Source organism: Cuculus canorus, chromosome 2 (assembly GCF_017976375.1).
Source record: "Cuculus canorus isolate bCucCan1 chromosome 2, bCucCan1.pri, whole genome shotgun sequence".
Classification (NCBI taxonomy): domain Eukaryota; kingdom Metazoa; phylum Chordata; class Aves; order Cuculiformes; family Cuculidae; genus Cuculus; species Cuculus canorus.
This window is the reverse complement of record NC_071402.1, coordinates 78,985,710-79,011,115: the sequence shown is the minus strand read 5'-3', so window position 1 is coordinate 79,011,115 and position 25,406 is coordinate 78,985,710. Positions and strand designations below refer to the sequence as shown.

Below are 25,406 nucleotides of genomic sequence, written 5' to 3'. Positions count from 1 at the left end.
ATTCTTTGTTTCTCAGTTTCACGTGAAAATGTCAGAGGGCATCTCTTTTCCTTTCTTTCACTGCTGAAGCTACAAAAACATTATGGTAAACTGTTTATGAAAAATGCAATTAGTTGGTTTCTGGTCTGCTGGCAACTAGAATTATCAGGATTCTGCTGATGCATTTCAGAAGATAGCAAGGATTTAATGACTTTCCTATGTAATCTGTTGTGGGCTAGATAGTCTCAAGGAAAGTACATGCAAAAGAGTTTGGTTTCCTTAATGCATTCCATTTTTGTATCACTTGTACTGGGTTGTGTGTTTTTTCTTAAGACACAACTTGGTACATTTGACTGTCCCTATCAGCTGCTGCATTTTAATAAAAAAGCGCTAGTAACAATATGGTTCTATTACTCAAATGAAGTATTTCAGAAATAAGCCATCTATTTTAGATCACAAAAGTAAGTGCTGATCACAGAACACTGAAAATTGTATTCTCAGCTTTATTTGTCCAAAGCCATTTTACTGGGACCAGATTGAAAACTACTTTGAGGATTGTTACTGGAATTCTAGAGCTTAAAATTTTAGAAATTCCATTAAGCACATACACTAAGAAGAAATAGGGGCTTGAAACAAGTTGTGAATGCACTTTTTTTAAAATACACTACATAGTTAAACTAAGAGGCCAGAATATCAACAATACTGCATAGCATGAATTCACAACATCTCCATTATACACGTTGACCTTATAGAACTTACAATTTTAAGGCCAGTTTCTCAAAGAATTTTGTTGTTCAGGTATTTTTGTTCTCATTGTACGTTTTGGACTTGTGCAAAACTGTATTCTGTACTGGTGTCACTAACACAGGACTCCGTAATGCAAGATGATTTTAAAAAATACATTGAGTCCTTATTATAAAAAAGCAGTAGCTTTTGTTTCAGAGGCAACAGACTCAGCCATACCATGAGATAAGGTCCCTTTCTCAAAACTGAGGCAAACTCAACTTTGATATTCTCGTAGAAGAGAACAGCAGATAACATTCCATGTAATTTGCTTATCCTCTAACATTTTTTATCATCCAAATACACACAAGGTTAAAACAAGGAAGATCTCAGTTCACTAGGTGATTCAACAGTGAAACCGACTGACCTATTCTCTGTTAGGCATTAATTCAAAGGATTTCTTTAATAGTTGAAGGGAACTTTCTGCTGTGTACCTGTTAGACACCTCATGTGGTCCAGGAAAGATTTTTATCTTTAGCTTCCACATAGACATACCTTTCCCCTGCAACTCCACCTCTTTGTTCTTTCAGCTCTGAGACTCGAGACTCTAGAATATGCAGCTGATAGTATACTCATCTTTTTTTCTGAAACCTTCTATTCTCAAGTCTACAGCAAAGGAAAAGTTTTACACAAAAATCCTAACACTGGAACAGCATATGTTGTTACAATGCCATAAATGCTGGGAAGGAATAATCTTCATCTTCAACTTAAAGTACTTACTGTTTGTAAAGTGTGAGAGAGAAGAGTTTTGTTAGTCTTCGTTCTGACATCCACTGCTACCAAGCACAGAGCAGTTCCCAGTTCTCCTACAACCCTACTTTATTTAGCCCTTTTTGGATACATCCAAACCTATAAGGATGGCAAAAGGGGTAGTTCTGCTCACAAGAAAAAGATTTTTCATTTGACACTACAGTACTCCAAATCAATTAAATCCCAGTCAAGTGAAATATAGTGTCTGCAAGAACTATGTAGAAGAAACTATGTATATTTTTTCCTCCTGTGGAAAGGTAAAGCTCTAGAGATAAGGTAGGAATTGTGGAGGGCTTAATGTATAGTTGGAAAAAGCTGTGTCCAATAGTATCACAGAGTATCATTGCGCCATTATTGTACAGTTTCTGGGGAGTACGCTAAATCAAAGCAGATTAGAAATAAATGAAAATTCCGACAATTCTTTGCATTTGTCCTTGAGCTCTCACATTGCTCCTCCTGCACCTCCAATGCTGCTACAGGTTACAAAGACCAAAAGCAAATTTGTCATGTAAAACTGAAAATAAAACCACAGCACATTTGTTTCATTGCAGTCACACTGCCTACCAGTTAAGTATTTGTGTAAAAGACTGAGGAACTCCAGGGACACCACTTACTTTCCCCCGCTGCCTTGCCTTACCTGGGTACATGAAACAAGCTTCCTCATCAGCTACCTAGGACTACAGGGTTAGACGACTACTTACCAACACGTGAGCTTGATCTGTACTATTCATTACAGAATATTAGTACTAGACTTATTTCTGGAGAATGCTGCCTACTGGAAGACACTACCATGTGAGAGAAAGTATTCATTGTGTACAAAACAGTTGCTTTTGAGCATGAGTCAGCAGTCTTGAGGACTTTCCTCACAGGGCTGTTCGATGGCCAAGTACTACCACTTTCAGCCCCTTGTAAATACAGTAGTTGTTCAGCTAACAAAAGAAAACTCATGAGAATGAGTTCTACTGATTATACAGGGATATCATCCACACACCACTTGCTACCCATAAGCCAGCATCTACACGGTTAAAGCAAGGATTCTTCTTCTCTCAAGTGCATAGTAAGAGACCTAGCCTTGACTGGAAAATACCTCCTACATTTTCAGAATCCTTCACAAGGATTTGTCTTGCATTTCCCCCAAACCATGGAAGGCTAGCGTTAGAAACAAGGCAGTTACCAGCACGACTCAATTCATGAAAAGATCAGGTTCTGTATCCTACCTACCACATTCCTTTCAGTCAAGTGTCGATACCTCAGTTAGGAAGAAAATTGAGGGAAACACAGATAGGATTAATCAATGCTTAAAAGGCACAGACAGACAAACCACACAACCACTAACAGCCAACTCTGCTGAGTGGAAGGCTCGTGTGTCTGACTAGACTTGTTCTGGTTTAGATTCTAATCCTGTAGAAGCCAAACTTCACTTCCTAGGAATGTTTTTGCTCATGTAGGGACTTAATGAAGAAACCTTACACTTCAGTGAAGGACATGGTGGGGGGAAGGGCAGGAGACGATATTAACCACAAAAGGGCATGAATTTGTTTTCTATAGAAAATGAGTCCTGGCAAAATGAAAGCAAGGCACCCATAGAGGAACAGGTCTACAACATTCGCTTGTGTCCAGCTTCTGCTGCTGGCATTTCTTGTCATGGTCAAAAATTGTAAGCAATCGGGTGGGTTAATTCCACTTTGATACCTGACGCACAACTAGAGAACCATTACATTACCATTTTCAGGATGGCAGTCGTTCCAGTTCAGCTCTCAATACAGTTTGATGTACTATGTGCTTTCATGGTGAGAAGTAAATGACATCGTTACCAAAGCCCTAAATCAAACCACCATCCTACAGTCAATAAATTCCTAGACAACCAAACAGAAACCAAGCTTCCCCTTACTCACAATTCCCGTGCTACCTCTTGATAAACTGTAAGCCCATTCACAGTTGGATACATTTCTCAGATAGGAGAAAAGCTCTCTTACACAGTGCCTCTTGAAATCAGAGTCAAAGTGGGAAAAATTAGTAATTGTTTAGGGGAGAGGAAGTCTCTCATTTGCCTTTGTTCCAGCAGTTCCTGGCAAGAGAAATAAATACAACAAGCATTCATGTTTCAGCATAAAGCAAGCCACGCAGTGCGACAAAAGGTACACCCACAGGGGAAAAAAGAGCAGTAATTTCCCAAGAGAAATGAAGACATAAGCAAAACATTCTGCTGATGTCTAATGAGTGCCAAAGAAAACTTCATACTAGACTATGCTGTATAGTCGATACATACAAATGGAAAGAAAAGCTGTTTTGAAAGTCACCCTAAAATCTTTTATGTTTGAATATTTTCATTCCGGCGCTATGGACATAATTCTGACCCCAAATATCTTTCATAGACCTGATTATGTAACAGGACTTACCCTTCTATCTTTCTAGAAAGTTACCCCCTCTTCCACACACAATTGTCCAAGGAATAGATGAGGTTAATAGGTAAATTAACCTAAAGGTAACTTTTCAGTATCAAAACTGAAGTGTAAATTCCATTGCCATGTAGCACAAGATGCAGCAACACCCAAAACGTGTTGTGTTGTACACGGCTTTAGTTTCAAATAATAGATTCTAAACTAAGAAGGTTCTACTAGCATTTTAGAGCATTACAAATTAACCCTGTTGTCTGGTAGCGATTGTTTAGAAAAAAACTTAAGGCAATCTTATTTCATTATTTCAGTTATGAAAATAAGCCGTTTCTTCTCAACTCAATACTAACCTACACTTCGCACCATAATTTAAATGGGGGATTTAAATCTTTTTTAATCCAATTCTAGAATATGTGGACAGAAGCAAATTTATACCAGTAGAACATAGATTACTGACAAGTATTTTTACCAGTCACAGCTACATCAACTTCAAAACTGCAGAAATAGTTTTCTATCACGATTAATACAAACATAAATTCTAAATTAAAGCCACAATCTTAATTTTCTAAGAGAGCAGAAAAAATTGTGATCCTGGGCTAGCTGTTCCTTCTGAAACAAGCAAAACTCCATTGAAGAAGCTTTTCATAAAAGCACAGACCATTTATGCTGCCAGAAACGGCAACAAAAAAACCCAGAGACAGATTCTACCACTACAACTCTTAGGAGGATTCTCCTATTTATCTGTTCTCTGCCAAGAGAAAGTATAGTCATTGAGAACAGTGAGTTTCTTCATGCAGTTTTTTTTAGCCTTAATAACCTTTTTACCTTAAGGTTAAAACAAATTATAGCTGGAAAACTCCAAACCAGCTTTAGACACAAGTTTACAGAGCACTGTTTAGGGATACTCAACTACTTTAAGTCAGCCTTAACACTTGCCAGAACTTGCTACAGTTGAACTCTACTGCTTCTGAAAACCTGGTAGTACCTTTTGTAAACATAAGTAACCAGCAGACATACATGAGGATCAAGTTAGGGAACATCTGGACAAACTGGACATACTCAAATCCATGAGACCTAACGTGATGCACTTCTGAGGGCTCAATGATCTAGTCAATGCCATGGCAAGGTCACTTTCAATTATCTTTGAGAGGTCATGGCAATCAGGAGAAGTTCTTGAGGACTGGGCAAAAGCAAAAATCACCCATATCTTCAAGAAGGGCAAGGAGGACAATCTAGGGAGCCACAGGCTGGTCAGTCTCATCTCAGTTCAGGAAAAGTGACAGAGCTTCCTGGAAAAAATTCCAAGCCAAGCAGGTGATCGGGAGCCATTAATCTGCATTTATAAGTGTAAATCATGCTTGACCAACCTGACAGACATCAAAAGCAAAACAACTGGCTCGGTGGATGAGGAGAGTACAGCAGATGTGCTTTATCCTTACTTCAGTAGGACTTTTCAACTCTGTTTCCCATAGCACTTCATTGATAAACTGATGAAATACAGCTAAATGGATGACACAAGCTGAAAACCAACTGACTTGCTGGGCTGAAATTGCTGTGATCAACAGCATGAAGTGCAGCTGGAGCCCTGTGACTAGTGGTAAATTGGATGATGGGATGGAGTGCACCTTCAACTTGTTCACAGATGATACAAAACTGAAAGGAGTGGCTGATACACCAAAACTATTGCTGCCATTCAGATGGACCTCAACAGGGTGACAAATGGGTCAACAAGAGCTTCAGGAAGATAGCGCAGGAAGATAGCACAACAAAACGAAATGCAGAGTCCTGCACCTGCGGAGCTATAATAACCTGGAATTGGGTGGTTCTGGTGGAAAAAGCTGAACATGAGCCAGCAATGTGTCCTCACAGTAAACAAGGCCAAGTGTATCCCAGCCTGCATTACTGACAGGAAGCATTGCTAGCTGATGGAAAGAGCTGATCCTTTCCCTCTACTCAGTGCTGGTGAGGCTGTATCTGGAATTCCTGGTCCAGTTTAAGGCTCATCAGAACAAGAGAAAGTCACAGAATCATAGAATCACCAGGCTGGAAAGGATCCACTGGATCATCAAGTCCAACCATTCCTAACACTAACACTCCCTTAAACCATGTCCCTAAGCACTTCATCCACCTGTTCCTTAAACACCTCCAGGGAAGGTAACTCGACCACCTCCCTGGGCAGCCTGTTCCAGTGCCCGATGACTCTTTCCGTGAAGAATTTTTTTTCTGATATCCAGCCTGAACCTCCCCTGGCAGAGCTTCAGACCATTCCCCCTTGTCCTGTCCTCTGTCACTTGGGAGAAGAGCCAGTTCCCTCCTCTCCACAACCTCCTTTCAGGTAGTTGTAGAGGGTAATAAGGTCTCCCCTCAGCCTCCTCTTCTCCAGGCTAAACAACCCCAGCTCTCTCAGCCGCTCCTCATAAGACTTGTTCTCCAGCCCCCTCACCAGCTTCGTCGCTCTTCCCTGGACACACTCCAGAGCCTCAACATCCTTCTTGTGGTGAGGGGCTCAGAACTGAACACAGTACTCAAGGTGTGGTCTCAGCAGTGCCGAGTAAAGAGGGAGAATAACCTCCCTGGACCTGCTGGTCACACCATTTCTGATACAAGCCAAGATGCCATTGGCCTTCTTGGCCACCTAGGCACATTGCTGGCTCATGTTCAGTTGGCTGTCAACCAATATCCCCAGGTTCTTCTCCTCTGTACAGCTCTCCAGCCACTCTTCCCCCAGTCTGTAGCACTGCATAGGGTTGTTATGCCCCAAGTGCAGGACCTGGCATTTGGCCTTATTAAACCTCATGCCATTGGTCTCAGCCCAGCAGTCCAGCCTGTTCAGATCCCTTTGCAGAGCCTCCTTACCCTCCAGCAGATCCAAACTTCCACCCAGCTTAGTGTCATCCACAAACTTACTTAGGTTGCATTCGATCCCCTCATCCGGGTCATTGATAAAGACGTTGAACAGGGCTGGACCCAGTACTGAGCCCTGAGGTATCCCACTTGTAACTGGCCTCCAGCTGGAGTTAACTCCATTGACCATCACTCTCTGGGCTGGGACATCCAACCAGTTTTCAACCCAGGAGAGTGTGTGCCTGTCCAGGCCAGAGGCTGACAGTTTCTGAAGCAGAACACTGTGAGAAACTGTGTCAAAGGCTTTAGTGAAGTCCAAGAAGACTACATCCACAGTCTTTCCCTCATCCAGTAGTTGAGTCACTTTGTCATAGAAGGCGATCAGGTTAGTTTGGCAAGATCTGCTTTTCATGAACCCATGTTGACTGGGCCTGATCACCTGGTTCTCTTGCATGTGCTTCATGATAGCACTCAAGATTACCTGTTCCATGACTTTCCCTGGCACTGAGGTCACACTGACAGGCCTGTAGTTCCCTAGATCCTCCCTGCAACCCTTCTTGTAGATGGGCACAACATTAGCCAGCCTCCAGTCTAGTGGAACTTCCCCAGTCAGCCAGGACTGCTGGAAGATGATAGAAAGAGGTTTGGAAAGCACATCTGCCAGCTTCTTTAATGCTCTTGGGTGGATCCCATCCGGCCCCATAGACTTGTGGGTGTCTAGCTGGGCAAGCAAGTCTCTAACCGCCTCCTCTTGGATCATGGGAGCCTCATTCTGCTCCTCTAGCTCCTGGGTTTGTACACAGAGGGAACAACTTTCCTTGTTATTAGAGACTGAGGCAAAGAAGACATTCAGTACCTCAGCCTTATCTTCATCCCTTGTCACTGTTGTTCCTTCTGCATCCAATAGGGACTGAATATTCTCCCTAGTCCTCCTTTTCTTGTTAATGTATTTGTAGAAAGATTTTTTATTATCTTTCACAGACTTAGCCAGTTTGATTTCTAGTTGGGCCTTAGCCCTCCTGATTTTTCCCCTGCACGATCTCACTTCCTCCCTGTAGTCCACCAAAGATGCCTGCCCCTTCCTCCAAATCTCATAGACCTTCTTCTTCTTTTTGATGCCTCTCAAGATCTCCCTACCCAACCAAGCTGGATTTTTCCCCTACCAGCTTCTTTTCTGGAACACAGGAATGGCTTGCTCCTGAGCTGCTGGGATTTCATGTTTTTAAGAGCATCCAGCACTCGTGGGCTCCCTTGCCCTGAAGGGCTGTCTCCCATGGGACTTTGCCAACCAACCCTCTGAACAGGCCAAAGTCTGCCCCCTGGAAGTTTAATGTGACTGTTTTGCTAATTCCTTTCTTTACCCCACCTAGAACTGAAAACTCTATCATCTCATGATTGCTTAGTCCCAGGAGTCCTCCAACCGTCACATCTGCCACAAGACCTTCTCTATTCACAAACAGCAGGTCAAGGAGGGCACCCTCCCTTGTTGGTTCACTAACCAGTTGTGTGAGGAAGTTGTCTTCCACGCACTCCAGGAACCTCCTAGACTGCTTCCTTTCTGCTGTATTGTACTCCCAGCAGATTATCCGGAAGATTGAAGTCACCCACGAGGACAAGAGGTAGAGATCTAGAGACTATCCCCAGCTGTTTATGGAAGAGCTCATCATCTGCTTCTTCTTGGCTGGGTGGACTGTAGCAGACTCCTATCACAATGTCTGCAAAAATGTCCAGCAAAAAGCCACAAATATGATTAAGGGATTGGTCTATTTGACCCACAATGAGAGACTTAGCACAGTTTGTGCCCAAGAAAAGAAAGCTCAGGGGGAATCTGATAAATGTGTATACTCTACTCTTTCTCCTTTGCAGGTGTTTAAAGAAGAAACCCTACTCTTCTCAGTGACAGATAGTGAACGGACAAGAGGAAATGGGCACAAATTGAAGTACAAACATTTCCATTTAAACCACAATAAAGTATTTCCCCCGCTCCCCGCTAAATACACAGATGACTGAGTACTGGAGCAGGCAGCCCAGGGATGTTGTAATACCTCCATCTCTGGAGGTGCTCAAAAATCTGACTGCACGTGGTTCTAGGCAACCTGCTCTAGTTGACTCTGTTTTGAACAGTAGTTTGGATTAGAGACCTCCAGAGATGTCCCTTCCAGTCTATGAGATTGTATATTTTACGCTCTAAAGTATACATCAACACATGGCCAGGACTTGATTGAAAAGAGTGTTGTCATGTATTTTTACTACCTGTAACCATCTCCACTGTCAGTCTAATATTCTAGAACACAAAAGCAATTCCTCAGCAAAAGCACCTATTTCTCAAACCTTGCTAAAATCAGATGAGAACCTTCAAGCTTGTTGGCTACAATCAAACATTAACTCAGAGGAAGGTCAACTACTAGATCTTCTTGACATACAAAAGCATATTGTTAGCTTCAACTTAATGCTAGCATGGTTAACTGGAATTGAAATCCTTCTGTTCTGAGGCTTTTATTTATACCTCTTTTAGTAAATCCTCTAGTTCCAAAAATTCTAAAAGCATGAGTTGTAGTAGTATAATATCAACAATTTTCACCACATATTTCAGCAATAGCTTATTGTTTCCATCATCTCAGTTTAAAAAAAGTAATGTTGATGCCACAAGCAATTTTCTTATAAACTGTCAGAGAAAAGGCAAATGGAGTACAGAGAACTGAAATGTGTTTTACTAGGTACTATAGAAATGATGATCTGTTCAGTACTTCTGTTAGTGACCAGCTGTTGCCTTTTGTCTTGCACTCCAGTGGTGAGCTAGATCAAATACCATCATTGTGCCAGTGACAAAACAACATATTTCATGATAAGAGCTCACAAACACCATAAACTCAAACATATGCACTTTCTGTTCATCAGTTCCCACAATAGCTTTATTATCTTTCAAGGATAGGATTTAAATGAAATACTAGGTAATTATTACACAATTTAAGGAAAAAACAAAACTTTCAAGTCCTATATAGTTACACTTACACATAAAGAGGATTGCATGCAATCTGGCAACAAAGTGATATCAGAGCCTTTAATAGATCACCTGCTTTTCCACAATGAACACAAGTGATACAAGCAATAAAGGCTTGGGATCCCCAAACTGACAAGATTGCACTTGTAATGTGACAACTAGATTTGATCCAAATTCTTATTTCATTGTCAAACAAGTCTGTGTGATTCTTGATCACAAGTCCTTCCTGGTTAACTATCATTAATATTATGGCAGTGTTTATGGCTTCTCCTTTTCTTAAAGGAAAAAATTGGACATCGTGACTGCTCCTTTTATAATATCATTTGCAAATTTCATTAGTGTTTTTACAGGAACAAACAAAGAAATTGAAAAAGATAATTTTTTCAAACAGATTCGCTGAAAAGAGTATTAAAACACCTTCCTCCGAAGCAGTATGCTGTCTGAGAAGACTTCAGTATAGCATCCCTGCAGCTATTATACACATTTGTGCACAAATCCTTGAGAAAGAAGTGTCACACGATCTAAGATGTTGATAGGTCAATTTTACATACTGTGGATGGGAATTTCCTGGTTTGAAACACAGGCATGAAAGAACTTCCCATTTCTCTCTTTAGCCCAAGAAGGGTCTTTCAAAGGGTGTACTAGCACACCATGACCATAGTACAGAGCTCCAGGTTGAGTACTGTACAGCCGTGCACACTACTACAGCAGGGCAACATAAGTATAGCTACACATCTCTTAAGCTCAAAAGCATCCCTATGCCTCCTGTTTCTGAATACAAGATACTGCGTGTTCTGTATTTTTACATATAATCTCAATTCTGAAAACAGATGTGTTAGAAGAGAGCCTTCACACTGAGCAGAGATCCACTAAACAAATTGAATTGCAGAATATTGGCAGCCTGATCTAGTGGGAGGTGTCCCTGCCCATTGCAGGGAGGTTGGAATTAGATGATCTTCAATGTCCCTTCCAACCCAAACCATTCTATGATTCTATAAAGTCACAGCAATAATCGATATGCTGATTTAGATTTCTCTGTTTAAAAGCCCATGCATATAAATGAAATCCAAGATTGCATTTTCAGCAGTGCTGTTGACCATAGGATGGAAAGTGATTCCCAATTACTGTGCCTACAGCAATTACCCAATTCAATTAAACACAGACGTGTGTTAAACATCCATTTGCACGGACAGGTAGTCTTACAGTATGGGTTTCAATTTAGTGGGGTGGAGGAAATGCATCTAGGAAAAAAGAAAGGGGAAAACAAAAAAAATCCACAAAAATTAAATGGGGGGAGGAAATGCTGTTAAGTGGAGGTCTCAAAACTGTGCAGGGTGAAGTGAATTAAGTTGCCAAGAAATGACTTTTGTTGCGTTTGGATAATGGCGTAGAGTTGGAACCTTTTCCTTAAATATTTGTTCAAGCAGTCAACTCAAGCCTTTCCTTTAAGGCAGTACTTCAAACTGTTTGTGCATATTATCATAGAATAGTTTTGGTTGGAAGGAACTTATAAAGGTCATCTAGTCCAACCTTCTGCAATGAGCAGGGACATTTTGACAAGATCAGGTTGCTCAGAACCCCATCTAACCAGACCTTGAATGTTTCCAGGGATGGGCCCTCTACACACCTCTCTATGATACTCCAGGCTTTCCTGCAGTTCAGTTTATGTAATGCAATCACAAAAGCACTTCTTCACACCTCCATACAGGAGATACACGAGAGCATTAATCTGATCAGCACAAGTCAGTCCTGTTTGTTTCTGCTTTAGAGCTTCTTGCTGTAAAGACCCTTACTTTTGTTAATATACAGACCTTACTAATTTCTTGAGAAGAATGGTCATGGTCCCTGCTGAATTCTTCTTCTATATGAAAGGACACCTACAGATACTGCAACAGCCAGCATGTAAAAAGTGTGATCTAGAAGAACAGGAACTTCTTTAATGACATAACATCAAGACGACAGCATCTCCTCTATGATTCAACTGCTCTAAGGAGGTCTTGCATAAAGCTGCCCTTCAATTTATGTCAATGCTAAAAGGCACACAGGTAGACTTGGAACTAAAAGTGAGGCGTATGATAAGACAGAACTAATAGCTCTTCCCCAAGGTCAATTACTAAACTGCTACTAGTCAACCTAAATGCTACTTGAGTAACAACCTCACAGCACCTTCATGCAATCACACATTGTACATCTACATTCCTAGGAAGTGTTGTATATTTCTTCTCCTTAGGAACAAGGAACAAACTCTACTAACAGCCTAACACCCGTTCTTCAAATTTGAAGCTTCTACTCCTCAACAAAATAGTTGCCCTAATTTAGCAAAGCACATGCCCTGTGTTAAAGAATACAGACTTAGCTGATTAATCTAGCGCAGAAACAAACAACTTGTGCACTTCAGCCTTCAAATGTCATCTGCTGCCTTCTGCCAGTCACTTCCCTAACACAAACAAGACCCACAAAGAATTGCTTGCAGAAGTCAGGGGTAGTCTAGAAGTAGCCAAAGGACTGAAAACACCAGAAAAAAAAGCTCTCTGAGGAGATTTTTGGGTTAGCAATTAGACTTAAGGCCATGTAGCCAAGTCTGAATACATGCTGATGTTTTTCCAGAAGTACTGATCAGTATTAACTTCGGCTTGCATACTGTGAAGTCCAGTTGGGTAGAAGTTTGGACTTGCTTTGAAGGAAACAAAAATACAGTTTCAGTTTAGGAAAGTTACCAAAGCAATTTCATTTCCTTTTCTGTCTGTTGGGAGTGCATAAAAGACAGACTAGGACATGCAAGTTGTAGGTCCTACTACCTTAATTAAGAGGGTTCTGCTGGAAGCTTTCCATGTCATACATTACCAGTACCAAAGTTTATTCAGGTCTCTGACTTGCACCCAGTTAACTTTTATATATATATATAAATATATATATATAAAAGTACAAAAGAAAGAGCATTTAGTTACTTTTGCACTGAGCTGGAAGAACCATCCAAGCCAAAGATAACTCCCTAGAATACAGTTAGTTAGCTTATATCCATTAACAAAATAATAATAAAAGAGACCTATCTTCGCCTAGAAGCATTTTATGAAAGGAGTACCATTTTATAAAATAACAGGCATGTGAGCCACTAGGTTACTTTCTAGAAAGCTACTGATAACATCAGCAACTTTTTAAGTATATTCCCCACATACTTGTTACATTGTGTGCATACATGAATACACACAGAGAGACAGTTCATTATTATTTAAAGAAAGAAAATACCATATTATAACAAAAGCAGCACTGCAGCTCAGTTAAGCGTAGAATTCGACTTTCCTCCTGCCCCTACCATGTGATCTGCTCATCAAGCAACATAAGCACTGAGTTTATAGTAAATTTACTTTTTGGAGACAAAATGAGTAAACACACACAGACAATCCTTTTGCGTCCCTCAGCTAAAAGTTACATAAAAAAAAGAATATCATACACGGTATTTATGAAGATTACTTTTGTTTAGCAGCAGTTGGCCACTAAGAGGGCAAATTCACTTTTAAAATCAACACTGCTCCAAGGACTAACATTTTGAATGGCGCTATCTTTCCTGCCCAAATGTAGCTGTTAAGAGGCAAGTCTCAATTCCCTGAACACAGCAGAGTGAAACACAGCTACAAGTAAAATGCTAGAACCAACCCTGGCCAAGCACCAGAAAGCAGAACACGATCACACAACTCAGTGCAACACATAGTGCCATGGAGCAGCACCATAATATTTACAGTAGTCCTATGGAGGGTTGCAGCTGTTATGCACTGGGGAGGTGCATGAGAAGAGATCGGCCAAACCAGGACCAAGAGTTCTCCAAGAACAGCAAGATATATTATATCAACAGATCACCTGTGGGAAGATCAGAACAGTAAGCAAGACACTAGTAAAAGCTATATGCTAAACTTATGCAATTCATAGCATCATTTAGGTTGGAAAAGATCTTTTTAATGCATCAGATAGTAACTTGTAAACCCAACTCATGTCAAAACAAAATGGGAATAAACTGCACAGCCTAGAAGCCATTTAGTACTTATCTTGACAAGACTCTTACTTGATTCTGGGAATCTCATGGGATGGGAAAGAAAAAAAAAACAACACAACAACCAGAATCAAAAACTGCCCCAGCTGTTGAAGATGTAGTGCACAGAGAAGATAGTTCAGGGGGAGGGAGAGGGTTAGCATAAGTTTTGCAATTAAATACTTCAATAAAAGCTAATTTACTTTTCACTTATTAAAATATCCCATGAGGCTCCACAGATTCTAACCACCAGCACAGACCATCGATAAACTATTCTGATTTGCCTCTTCAAAATAGCCTACCCATCACTAACATCACTTCTCTAGTGCAAGACCACTATGTTTTACTGCTTTTCAAACCTGACAAACACAGCATGCAAAGTTAGTCTATCAACACTTTGTGGGGAAACAAGTCCTAACGTGCAAATGTCTACTGTTCCCGAATAACAGAACCTTTGGATTTAAAAGATTCCTACATGCAATACACCTGATGTATTAGAACACTTGCCATCACTGAATGATTAGAGATCTAATCAAAGGTGGCATTCACGAGGAGTTACCACACCCAACAGCACCTTCAAGAAAGGGGACACAAGTACAAAATCTTGCGTAAAAGCAGCCCTTAACTATTCCCCCTCTACTGAAGGGAGGGTTGAGAGTAACCTATTCCAGAAGGAGCACAGCCCGACCTCTTCACCGCAGTGTGATATGCTGGTAAACCCGAGACAGCTTCAGCTACCATACACCAACTCACACATTCTTATAGTTAAATGAGACTTTGTGAACCATGTTGTCTGTGCTTTAAGGCGACTATATCCCATGACATAGACAGGTTTCTGCACTGGCACTTACATTAGCAGGATACTAGAATCTACACAGTAATTCTCTATCCAAGTAGTTAGTGAATATAAAATGCCACAAATAAGAGTTTGGAGAGGAAACATTTTCAAAACCAGAACTGAGTTGAAGTTATTCCCAAAGAGTTTCCATCTCCCAAATTGAAGATTCAGAAAGGGAAAAAAAATATATATTAGTTTGACAGCAAGGCTTATGAATCCAGAAGGATGTTAATTTCCTTGCCTAAGCTGGTATTTCATCTATTTCTCCCTTGCCATTCTCCATAGCAACAAGCTCCTGTGTCATACTAACTCTTTCATGACGCATTTTAGCACATCAGCTAGAGCTGCTGCATGCTATCACCAATCCTTTCTAGATCAGCTTCTTGAAAGGGAAGGGGCAGGATATACACAAAGGAAGTTTTATCAGCAACTGGAGCAACCTGGACAGTTGACTCATTAAAAAGACATCTCTTCACATCATCTGACCATTTGTGTTGTCAAAATGTTGTACCACTATTTAGCTGCTCAAATTTGACTAGTTCTCAGGTCTCAATTTAATGAGGTCATCACTTGAGAAGCAAAGAAGTGTTGAAAAGTTATGGTTATTTTGCAAAGCAGCCATTCCACCTCAATGCCACAGTTTCCTTTTGTATAAAGCGGAAGCCTGTGATTTTAAAGTCCTCCCTTTGGGGATGCAAAATTGTTTCAGGTGGTAAGAGGGGCAGCGTTCAGTTACCTTTTCCCAGAGAAAGCAGGAAGGAGTCAGCTGTTCCCCACTCCCAACAGCAGGCTCTCTAGCCAGTTTCCACCTAGCCTCATGCACAGCCCAAAAGGTCATCCTGCGCAGAACTGCTACAGAAAGAGTGGGTATGAACAGCAGCTGCCAGGGTCTCTAATCAACTTGGCAACAGTTAAAGGGTGACATACTTCAATTCAGCCTCCTCATCTGTAGTGATGAATCATATCTTATTTGGTCAGCTGTAGTTATCATCAGCCGTACATTTTAATAAAGGTCCTTGAACAAAAAGAAAAAATTATTTTTGATAACTTCTACATCAGGCTGCTTCTCCTGCTATCAGACACGAGCTCTTATTTAAAAATGACACAAAGAACTATCCATATGGATAATATGAAAGACAATAAGAACTCTTGCTAAGGTAACCAAGGATACATTTCCCCTACATAGGTGCAAGCCTTACAAGAACTGCTCCATGATCAAATGGATTTCTTGTTCCAGTGACCTATTTGCTTCATACTATTCAAACATGACTGCTGAAAACATTCAATACAACTAACTTCAAGCTTTAAAACTTCAGTCAGGATCTACTGCACGCTATAAAGTCTCAAGCTCAGCTTTTTTCTAGGTAAACAAGGTTTCAGAAATCATGTCCCTTATAGAGACATTTTTAAAGGCCAAATGAAAGCTAAAGAAATAAACTTGTATTTAATAATTTACTTTTAAAAATAGGTAAACTCCTGCAGATAAAAATTGTTTGTTTTTTTTAAAATAAGCATTGTGTTCATATCTCACTCGCATGACATGATTTTTCAAAGAAGCAATTTTATTCCCATTTAAGCTTCATTAAGAGCAGGTTTTATCCTGTCTTGGAAAGTTAAAATTTATGGAAAATCAATATATTCATCAAAAGTACCAAGGATTATCCACCAGGCTCTGTAAACAAGCTACTTCAGACTCCTCAAACAATCAACTCTCTTGTCCATCTTAACATGACAATTGTAACTTATGATAAACTTCTATCCAATAAAACCTTGGAAGATAGAAGAAAAATAATAAAAGCCAGTACAGTGTTGTTCACGTGGACAGTTGCCCAAAATTATTACATTCACAACATACACGTGAATGGGATTTCTTAGTAATAAGGTTTATCTAGTGCTTTATAAGTGATATCTTGAGCAGGAGTTAACCTTTGGGCAAAATCCTGATGTTCTGCAGTTTCGCAGTAGATGGGAAAGCTGCGTGAAAAACAGCCATCTTAAAAATCATTTGCAGTTGTCTTTCTGAAATCTTGCCCAAGATTTGCAAGCAGCAAATACGAAAACTGTATTCAAGAAGTTCAGCTAAACGAAGGTACTTTTCTCCACCCCTAGAATAGCACACTGTAGTACATTACCCTACAGGGCCCGCTGTGCTCAAAACAACGTACCGCCCCTCTATGAACTTCAACTCGGATATTCAGGTTGCTTTTAGACCACAGGGCAATTGGGTGTTTCTGTGGAATGCTACCCCTCTACACAGGATCACCATTATAACATGTTAAAAAGCAACTTTCAACAGTAATTAAGCAGTTCAATTGCCAAAGGCATCAAAATCACCAGTAACTCATGAAAAAAAGGCCTCCCTTTATCAGATCTGGAATTGTTCTCCTCTGTGTCACTCAACGTGAAAGCAGTAAACAAGAGCTTCTCTAAGTTTCACAGTAATCAATGGTGCACAGAAGTTGTTGGGAAACCCAGATCTATGAGCACAATAATGATGCTTGGGACAAGTCACCTAAACTGAAAGATTAAAGTTTTGGCCATGGGGTTTAAAGATTTTACTTATTTAATTTCATTTTATTTTTAAACTAGCACTCTACCCATTTCTCAAGCCAGGTAATGGTCTGTACTGCAGAGACTAATTTTGCCACATATGCTTCATATTCTCACGCTCCAACCTCTACTTTGAGTAGAGGAGACAGATGAATTAATTAAGAATATCCTAGTTGCACCAGTCCTCCTCATTCTCACAGTTCCTATCAGTGATTTCTGGAACAGTAAAGCTCTCCTTCTCTTCACTGAGGGCTGCAGAAGACCAACTCTCCATCACATTCCTCTCCCAAAACTGTACATTAACTGTAGGCAAGCATTCCTCTTAAGTCAAAGGAAAGCTCTGGGATGCAGCCATGCTTTCCTATCACCATTGCTAAACATCCCCTAGCAACATGATTTTTTTGCCAGTGACCAGAACTATAACCATTGACCCTTCAACTCTGGTGCCAAACTAGAAGTTCCTCTTGCAGGAAGAATCCAAAGAGACTTTGATCACAGCTTCCAAGCTCATCCCATTTACACAGAGTTATTCTAGTGATGGTATCAAGTGAGCAAAACCTCACAACAGTGAGAATATCTTTAGCATAAAGTTTCAGACTTCTTCAACTCTTCTGAAAAGTAGAGCGTACTTGGCAATAAATAAAAGGAACAACAGAATCTGTTTGAGAAGTGGTGTTTTTCCCCCTTTCCTTTTCCACAATCTTCATGCATATTTTGGATGTGAGAGAGGTGTATTCTTTGGCAGTTGCCTTCTGGGCTCCCAAGGAATTGAGCAGACCATAAGACGATCTCCCTTGCTCCACACAAAAACCTCAACCCCAAAAAAAAAAACAGGTGGGGAGGGAGTGGGTGGGTGATGTAGTGATTATATTTAGTTGAGGGGAAGATGTATATCCTATATAGGTGCCTAAATACTGTAAGGGCAACACACGAACAAGACAGTTAGAGAAAGCTTAAAACTAACTGGCAGTCAGACAGGCTTTCTGTACTTGCCGTTGGTTTGCCTGACCCCAGCTGACTGCTCCAGTAGTCCCTCACAACAGCAGCAAAGCAGCTGAAATTCATCCCTGATGCAGCTCCAGCGAGACTAATAGGTTTCCACAATAATGAATCAGGCCCTGCATATCTAAAACCAAAGCCACTAAAGTTTCACTGAAGCGAAATTGCAGGAGTATAATCTATGGATAACAGCTGGAGAACATTAACTCTTCCCCCCCTCCCCTTTCCTGGGGTTAATTTTCCTTTTTTTTTCTGCTCAGACAGGAAGCAGTCATATACCATACTGCATAATATAAGGATCCTGGGATAGAAAAACAAGTAGAAAAGGATTACAAAGAGCGCTCGAAAAGTTTTTTCGCGCTGCCCCTTAAGTTGCCACCGCGTTTTAAGCCACAAAGGCGAACAGACAGATGGCGGTCACCTCCCACCTATTAAAGAAAACCATAACTGAGGGCATTTTAAGGGTCTCGGCGCAGCAGGAGCCCGAGGGCCGTGCCTGGGCTCCTAGCAAGGCTCGTCCCGGGCCGGGGAGGGGGATGCCAGGGCGGGAGGCGCAGCTGCGGCTGCTTAATATAAGGATCCTGCTGCTCCTCCCGCCCCGGCATCCCCCTCCCCGGCCCGGGACGGCTCCGCTGCTGCCCCAGGACCCCTTTTTCCCCCCTCTCAGACTCACCCTCGCTGCCGTACTGCTTGCCATTGTTGGCGCCCATCCTGCCGGGTTCATGCTCGCCGCCGCCTCCCCGCGCCGCCGCGCGGCATCTCTACCGCGGGGGATGGGATGGAGTCGGGGCGGTGGGGAATCCCGGGAGGGTTTACGGCGACACGTCCAAAGCAGCTCTGTAACTTCCTTTCCCAGATCAAAAAAAAAAAAAAAAAAAAAAAGTAAAAATTTTTTTTTTTAAAAAAATGGAAGGAATAAAGAAAAAGCGATGTACGGTGGCGCCTTCCCCGGTTTCCAGCCGGGATGTCAGCGCAGGGGAGGCGGCTCCAGTTATAATCCACGGGAGGGACGGGCGCAGTCTCCGCCGCCCCACGGGCAGAGCTGCGGCTCCTCCGCTCCTTCGACGCCGCTCCGCCTTCCTCCTCCTCCGCCGCCTCCCCCGGGGGCCGCCGCCAGCCACTTGTTGCCCGGGGAGGGAGGAAGGGGGAAGCCGCTGCCACGGAGTTTTGTTAGCGACAGGCGCCTCCTCTCGGCACCGGGATGGAGGAGGGATGGAGGCGAGGAGGGAGCAGAGCCTTCCCCGGCCTTACAGACCCAGCAACCGGCCCGAGGGCTCCTCCCGTGGCTCCTCCCCGGCTTTCCTGCCCTTCTCTCATGCACGAAGTAGTTACTATTACAAAGAAGAGGAATATCTTTGCTAAGCTAAAGTTTCATCTAATTCTGTTCTTTGAAAGTCACAGAATGCCCCTCTGATAGCATGTTTTCTTTCAAACGGTGTTTCTTCCAGACGCTGTTCATTCTCTGAAGATGATAACGTCTTGTGTGAAGTATGATCTGTGCTGAGCAGATGTCTCTTCTTCTGTAGTCGCCGCTGTTTGGAGTTGTCTTCCTATCTCCAAGGCAAAGTCAGAGAGTTGAGGCCAGCTCCAAATTAGCAAGAGTTGCAAAGTTTCTTAATAACATTGACTTGTGAAGTTCATAATAACATTAAAATTAGTCCTTGGAAAGTAATACGCATAAGATTTCTGGGAAAATTTACACACATGCCTGTAAGTGGGAAATACATTCTGTACCCAGCTCTGGTCTCGATGCACACGGCTGATGGAGATCACTCCCTCGTGTTGCCCAGCCCTGAGGAAGGATGCCTGCTTTCTAAAACTCAAACCCGAGTCTGAGAGAGTTTTTATTTGCCGGCGTTTACAGTGTCATCATCCCCTTGCAGGGACCTGCCCCAGCCCCGCTGCCCTCCTCCTCCTCGCAGAGGATGCTCCGCGGCGGGGCTGGAAGCTCTCTGCTCGGGTGTCTTTCCGATGAACACTGGCGACACCCTCCAGCCCTCTGCAACCCACAGGAGTTGTCGGAAAGTCCCGGTGTGTTCGAGGAAGCCACACACGGGCTCTGTGTTTTCCTGTCGTTCCTTGCTTCTCCGGTGTTAGAGCTGTTTTCTCTTTTCCCAAAGCTGTTTTCTCTTTTGTGTCTTCCCACAGACACTCGACTTCAGCAAATCGCTCCTGGCCGTTGCCACCACACTGAAGGAAAAACTCGACTGTTTAACATCCCTAAAGTTCAGGTGTCCTGCAGGGATGGTCCTTTGAGATGAGATGTTTCTATTTAATTGCCTTCTGGACTCCCAAAGGGTCAAGCAGACCATAACACCATCTCCCTTGCTCCTTAAGCTTTCTTGAAAAACAGATGTTTCTGCTTTCTCCTCAAAAGACAGACTCTTGCAGACCACAGGGATCGTCAGGAAATCATAAGCAATATAAGCCCTTTCAGTTCAATCGCTAGTGCTGTTATAATGAACTCTGATAGGGACTTACCTACCATTAACCAAGATCATCTAGTGAAATAATATGTCTGAAACAGCAGAGTAGGCACAGAGCCTCGAAGGACAGGGGTAAAGGCTTTTCCTGGGAGTAGCCCACTCTAGAACTCCAATTGGGAATCATGATTTTCACTACCATGGGGGAGTCAGCAGTGCTTCTACCTGGAGAAAGGGGCTGGATAATAAGAGATGCTGCCAAGTGGGCATGAGGGTGAGCTGCATGTGTGAACTGCCTGTACTGAGAGGATGCTTCTCCAAAGGGCTCACATTAAATTCAACAAAAATAGCAGCAATGATGTTTGCTCAGGACAACCCTTCCCCAGATGAAGTAATCGGGGGTTACCAAAAGGTTTTTGGAAAAGAGTCAGATTGAAAAGAAGTTAAAAAGAAGGATGCAGGTTTGCTGTAAGGGGAGAAAGAGAAACCTCAGACCAGTCACAGAGCAGCAGTTGGGCCTGGTTTGACACTGCCAAAACCCCACTGGCAGATCTCCTCTGCCTTCGCCTGACGGCACTGCCTCTCTGCCTGGTAGAAGTTTGGGATGTGACAACTGGGAACCCACATCTCAGGTGTGCAGGGGTACTTGGGGCATGTGTGAAAGCCAGTCATAGGGAAACATAAATATACCTAAAATGTGGGTTGTACAGGTACCTGCAGGTGTGTGTGAATAGGTGGACTCACCCCAGAAGACAGGTGTGAACTTGTAACCCACACAGCTTGGTGACTGGTGTGCCTGCAGCTGCATGTGTGTGAGACTAGGACCCTTCAGAATCAGTTACAAAAGGATCTTTAGAAGTTCATAGCTGTTTACTAACATTTTGCAAGTATGTACTATTGTGGTTTATGTGTTGTATTGCTGATACTGATCCTCAGCATACAGCTCATGCATTGCCAGGTCATTACATGTCCTTATTAAAAAGACAAAACTGCTTTAATCTTGATTTGATTTAAACCATGAGCTGAGCAGTTATCCCTGCACTACACTATGATCTCATGTATGGAAAAGCCTGTCTTCCTAAATATATCACAACACACACTAGACAATTACTGCATGTACAGATAATTCTGAGCAAATTACATCTTTGTCAACATATGCAAACAGCATATGAAGCTGCAGAGACAAAAGCATCCACACTGACAGTACCAAAGAGAACGTTTCCAAAACCTGATGTTTTGGGGATGGGAGGTTAACTTGAAAAGAAAAAAAATGTGCATTTTCATCATTTTCATTAAGAGGAAGGCTATCTACCCAGTGCTGAAATGAGTACCAGCAGCACAAATTATTGACAAGTCATTGGGCAACATTATTAGGCTTTAATTCAACCAAATATTGGCCATTAATACTTCTCCTTGTAAAAAAGTTTTGGTCGTGATTCAAGATGACTAAACACTCTTCAATTCTTAAAAATCAGTGAAGGTCTAAGAAAATATTGCCTCCTAGGTTCAGACTCACGAAATGACCATCCTAGGTTTTCTGAAAGAAAATGTGAATTAGACTAAAGATATAGTTTTCTGTAATCAAAGGTTAATTTCTAACCACAAACAAACTTTGTACTGCACCAAGACAGACAGGTTTTGACACAAGTGTTTGCTTTTAACATTCTCTGTTTTCTTTTTGAGAATTAGCTGTTCAAGGAGTGGAAAAGTGCAGTGTGCCATCTGCAAAACAGTAAAAGGTCATGGTGCAGGGTTAATGTTTGCCTCACCTATGGGCCCACAGACTGCCGACATACAACCATATGTGTTTTTCCTGCCATGTGGCTTGTAGGATTTGAAAAATCCACACGAAACTCTTGCTAGGAACTGACCTAGGGAGAGTAGGATGTCCAAGAAAAAACTAGGGCTTTCTGTGGTGCAGCAGCCTACCTCTGTCACTCAAACCCTCACCTCTAACTCAGCCATAGGCAACCATGGCTGGCATGCCCAGCCATATCACTCTCCCCACTGAAGGTATGGTGCAGCACTGCTGGTCCCCAGCTGTGGGAGAGCACATGCAGCCTGAAACGAACACATGTCCCCACTCCATGTGCAGCCCAGCTGTGCTTAGTCTTAGCCTGAAATACAGTGGCGGGAGTGGTCACTGAAAACAACTCCCTGGGCAGCTTCTCACCTCCTCAGGTCACCTTGTGTGCTGTGCATCCCATGATGGTCAATTACATTAAATTTTCCCAGGGGGGATGTCATAGAGCCACAAAGGCCAGCAATCCCACCTCTAACTCCTAGAAGACTGTGCATTTGTTGCAGCAACCTTTCTTGTATATAAGAGAGAAACTTTTTAGACCAATTGGAAACATAATCTGACATAGATCTAAGTGCATAGCTGTACATAAATAATTTTACAGGATTCAGAAAGAACAGAGCCTCCATGAGAAGGAATATAGCAGTTCCCTCCAAACTCAAAATTTGATGTATCACAAATAAAATTAATCTCTTTGTCAAGAAGTACTTTTGCTCACCAAGACTAGCATAGGCCAGTGCTTTGTGAGACAGGAACTTCAGCCGTCGAGGGAGCCGTGTAAAGAATAAAGACAGTAGACAAAGAAGTTACCACTCCATCAAGTTTCTGTCATAAATCCCGGGAACATTCTAACATGACCAGAGTCATTTAGGAGATCTGAATTCAGCTTTCAGACAAAGGACTGAATATTTCTGTTGCACACCCCCATTACATTCTTTCTAGAGGACACTGAGGTGGAGGATACATGGAAAAGCAGTAGACTACCAAACTCATTTTGGTACAAAGACATAAAACTTTCAGCAGAAATGCATTTCTCACAGATGGTACCACTAACAGTGGGAAATGCATTTCTGCAAGGCATTTAGAACAGTCAGTTTTGGAGCTTCATAAGCCCCAAAGCATCAACATGAACAGAGAAGTTGGGAAATGCTAGTTCAAAGACCATCTACAAGTTTCAGCTAGGATTGAGTTATATTATAGCCATTTCATATTTGTCAAAGGCTTGGTTCATTGTGGGATTCACCGTTGGATTCTAGGAGGCCTATTATGCCTAGCCGTATGGTTTGGGACTTAGTACCGTTATCATGCCTGTGAATGAGACCTAAGAAGATGTTTCCTTTTAACAGTTTCAGAGATGTTTCGCTCACTCTTGGCAAAATTATACAGTGGCCTTTTTTTTTTTTCTTGTTCAAGTTAGTCAGCTTGAACAACAAACATACTGTATTTATATATAAACACAAAGGATTGGTAAGAGTCTCTTAGGCTGTGGTGGAGCTAAGCTGCCTGAAACACATCATATAACTCCTTTGTAAAACTGTTTGCAATAACACTTTAAGACACCTTAGCCTTCAAAAAGATGCAAAGAATCTGAAGGCACATCAATTCTGCCATCTTTTCAATGATCTGAAGGAGAGGAAGTGCTTTCTGTAAGGACAAGAATAACTTTAGAGTTTATTGCTTTTTAATATAAGCAGTATGAGCCCGTTTAAGAGGGGAAGAGATAGGATACTGTCAACTACTGGTTTTGCAAGACTGGGAAAGATTAATTGTTGTATGAGATGTACCTTCCTTTGTTGCCATTTTTGTTTTCTACAAGAAGACACGAATGCATTTTTTTCTTATACTTATATCCTGCCTCAGCGAGAGAAACTTAGAAATTATTAGGGTTGAGGAAGAACAAGAAAGCTATGGGCCAAAATGTTTCTATTTGGATATGTTGCTACAATTGTTCCTGGTAGTGTTTGTGTTACGTCTCTATTGGTTATGGGCCTCCCTCTGTGGTGCATTACATGTCTCATGATGCACCACTTTTCTATTCCATGAATAAAACCACAGCAGTTTTGGAAGGAGTAGCCAAACAAAGGGTTCTGGATAAAGAAAAAAAAATTTTGAAAGCAATTGAACTATTTCCGTAAGGCATCATCACAGCAATTCTAAGACTAAATATTTTAGCTCTGGAATTTCTGCCACAGTTGGTTTGGGTGGGATTTTTTCTTCAGCTTTAGTCTAAGCTTTCCTCTTTGAAATAATGATTAGCAAAAATCAAAACCTTCCAGCTACTTCCAGTTAGCTTTATGACAAATTTCCTTTTAAAAGCTGTTTGTATCCCAGATCTTCAAATTTCAGCAACAAAACTATGACTAGTTTCTCATTTGGTGTAGGAAGCTTTGAATTTTCATATTTGAGACATTTTAAGTATTCGTTTTCACATATTGTATTTAAATAAAATGATGAAAAAAAAGTATCCTCTTAAAGACAGCAGCAGCCAAGTAATATTGTTCTAATTAATTCTACTTTTACATCACCATGTTCATATGGCTGCATATAGTTTGTGAACGCCTCGTGATACTATCTGTGTTGACTGCTTTTGGGCATTCTAAAGTGAAAAAGAATGCAAAAGAAATTTGACTATTAAGTTGCTGGCAATAGAAAGGAATTATCAAAAGCATATTATTTGATTAACTACCAAATGATCCACTAATACTGCCTACCTCCTAAAGGAGAAAAAAAAAAAAGAAAAAAATATTATCTTTATCATTATAGATAGAAGTTATGGCCTCATTGCCATGTGACCTGAGAACGTGAGCCATTTTATCATTAGCAGCCTTAGTATAATTATGAGTGACTTGATCTACGCAACTAAAAAGCTGCAAGGTTTAAGGATAGCTCAGATTGTGTTTTAGAAGATAGCTTTTAGCAGAGTCTGTTCTACTGGCTGAGAACTCATAGCACCCCTTCACATGAGGTCAGGTTACTCCAGCCAAGCAAAGGCTCTGGTCCCACTGTGACTTCATTAGG

At 41.6% G+C, this 25,406-nt stretch overlaps 1 protein-coding gene across 1 annotated transcript in view; it reads right to left on the bottom strand.

The window, feature by feature from the left end:
* FBXL7 (F-box and leucine rich repeat protein 7) overlaps positions 1–19,199 on the bottom strand; it is a 177,283-nt gene extending 158,084 nt beyond the window's left edge. The window contains exon 1 of the mRNA XM_054060465.1: positions 18,838–19,199. Coding sequence (XP_053916440.1) covers positions 18,838–18,874 — 37 coding nt within the window. The 5' untranslated portion in view covers positions 18,875–19,199. The remainder of the gene's footprint in view (positions 1–18,837) is intronic.
* Between the last annotated feature and the right edge of the window lie 6,207 nt (positions 19,200–25,406).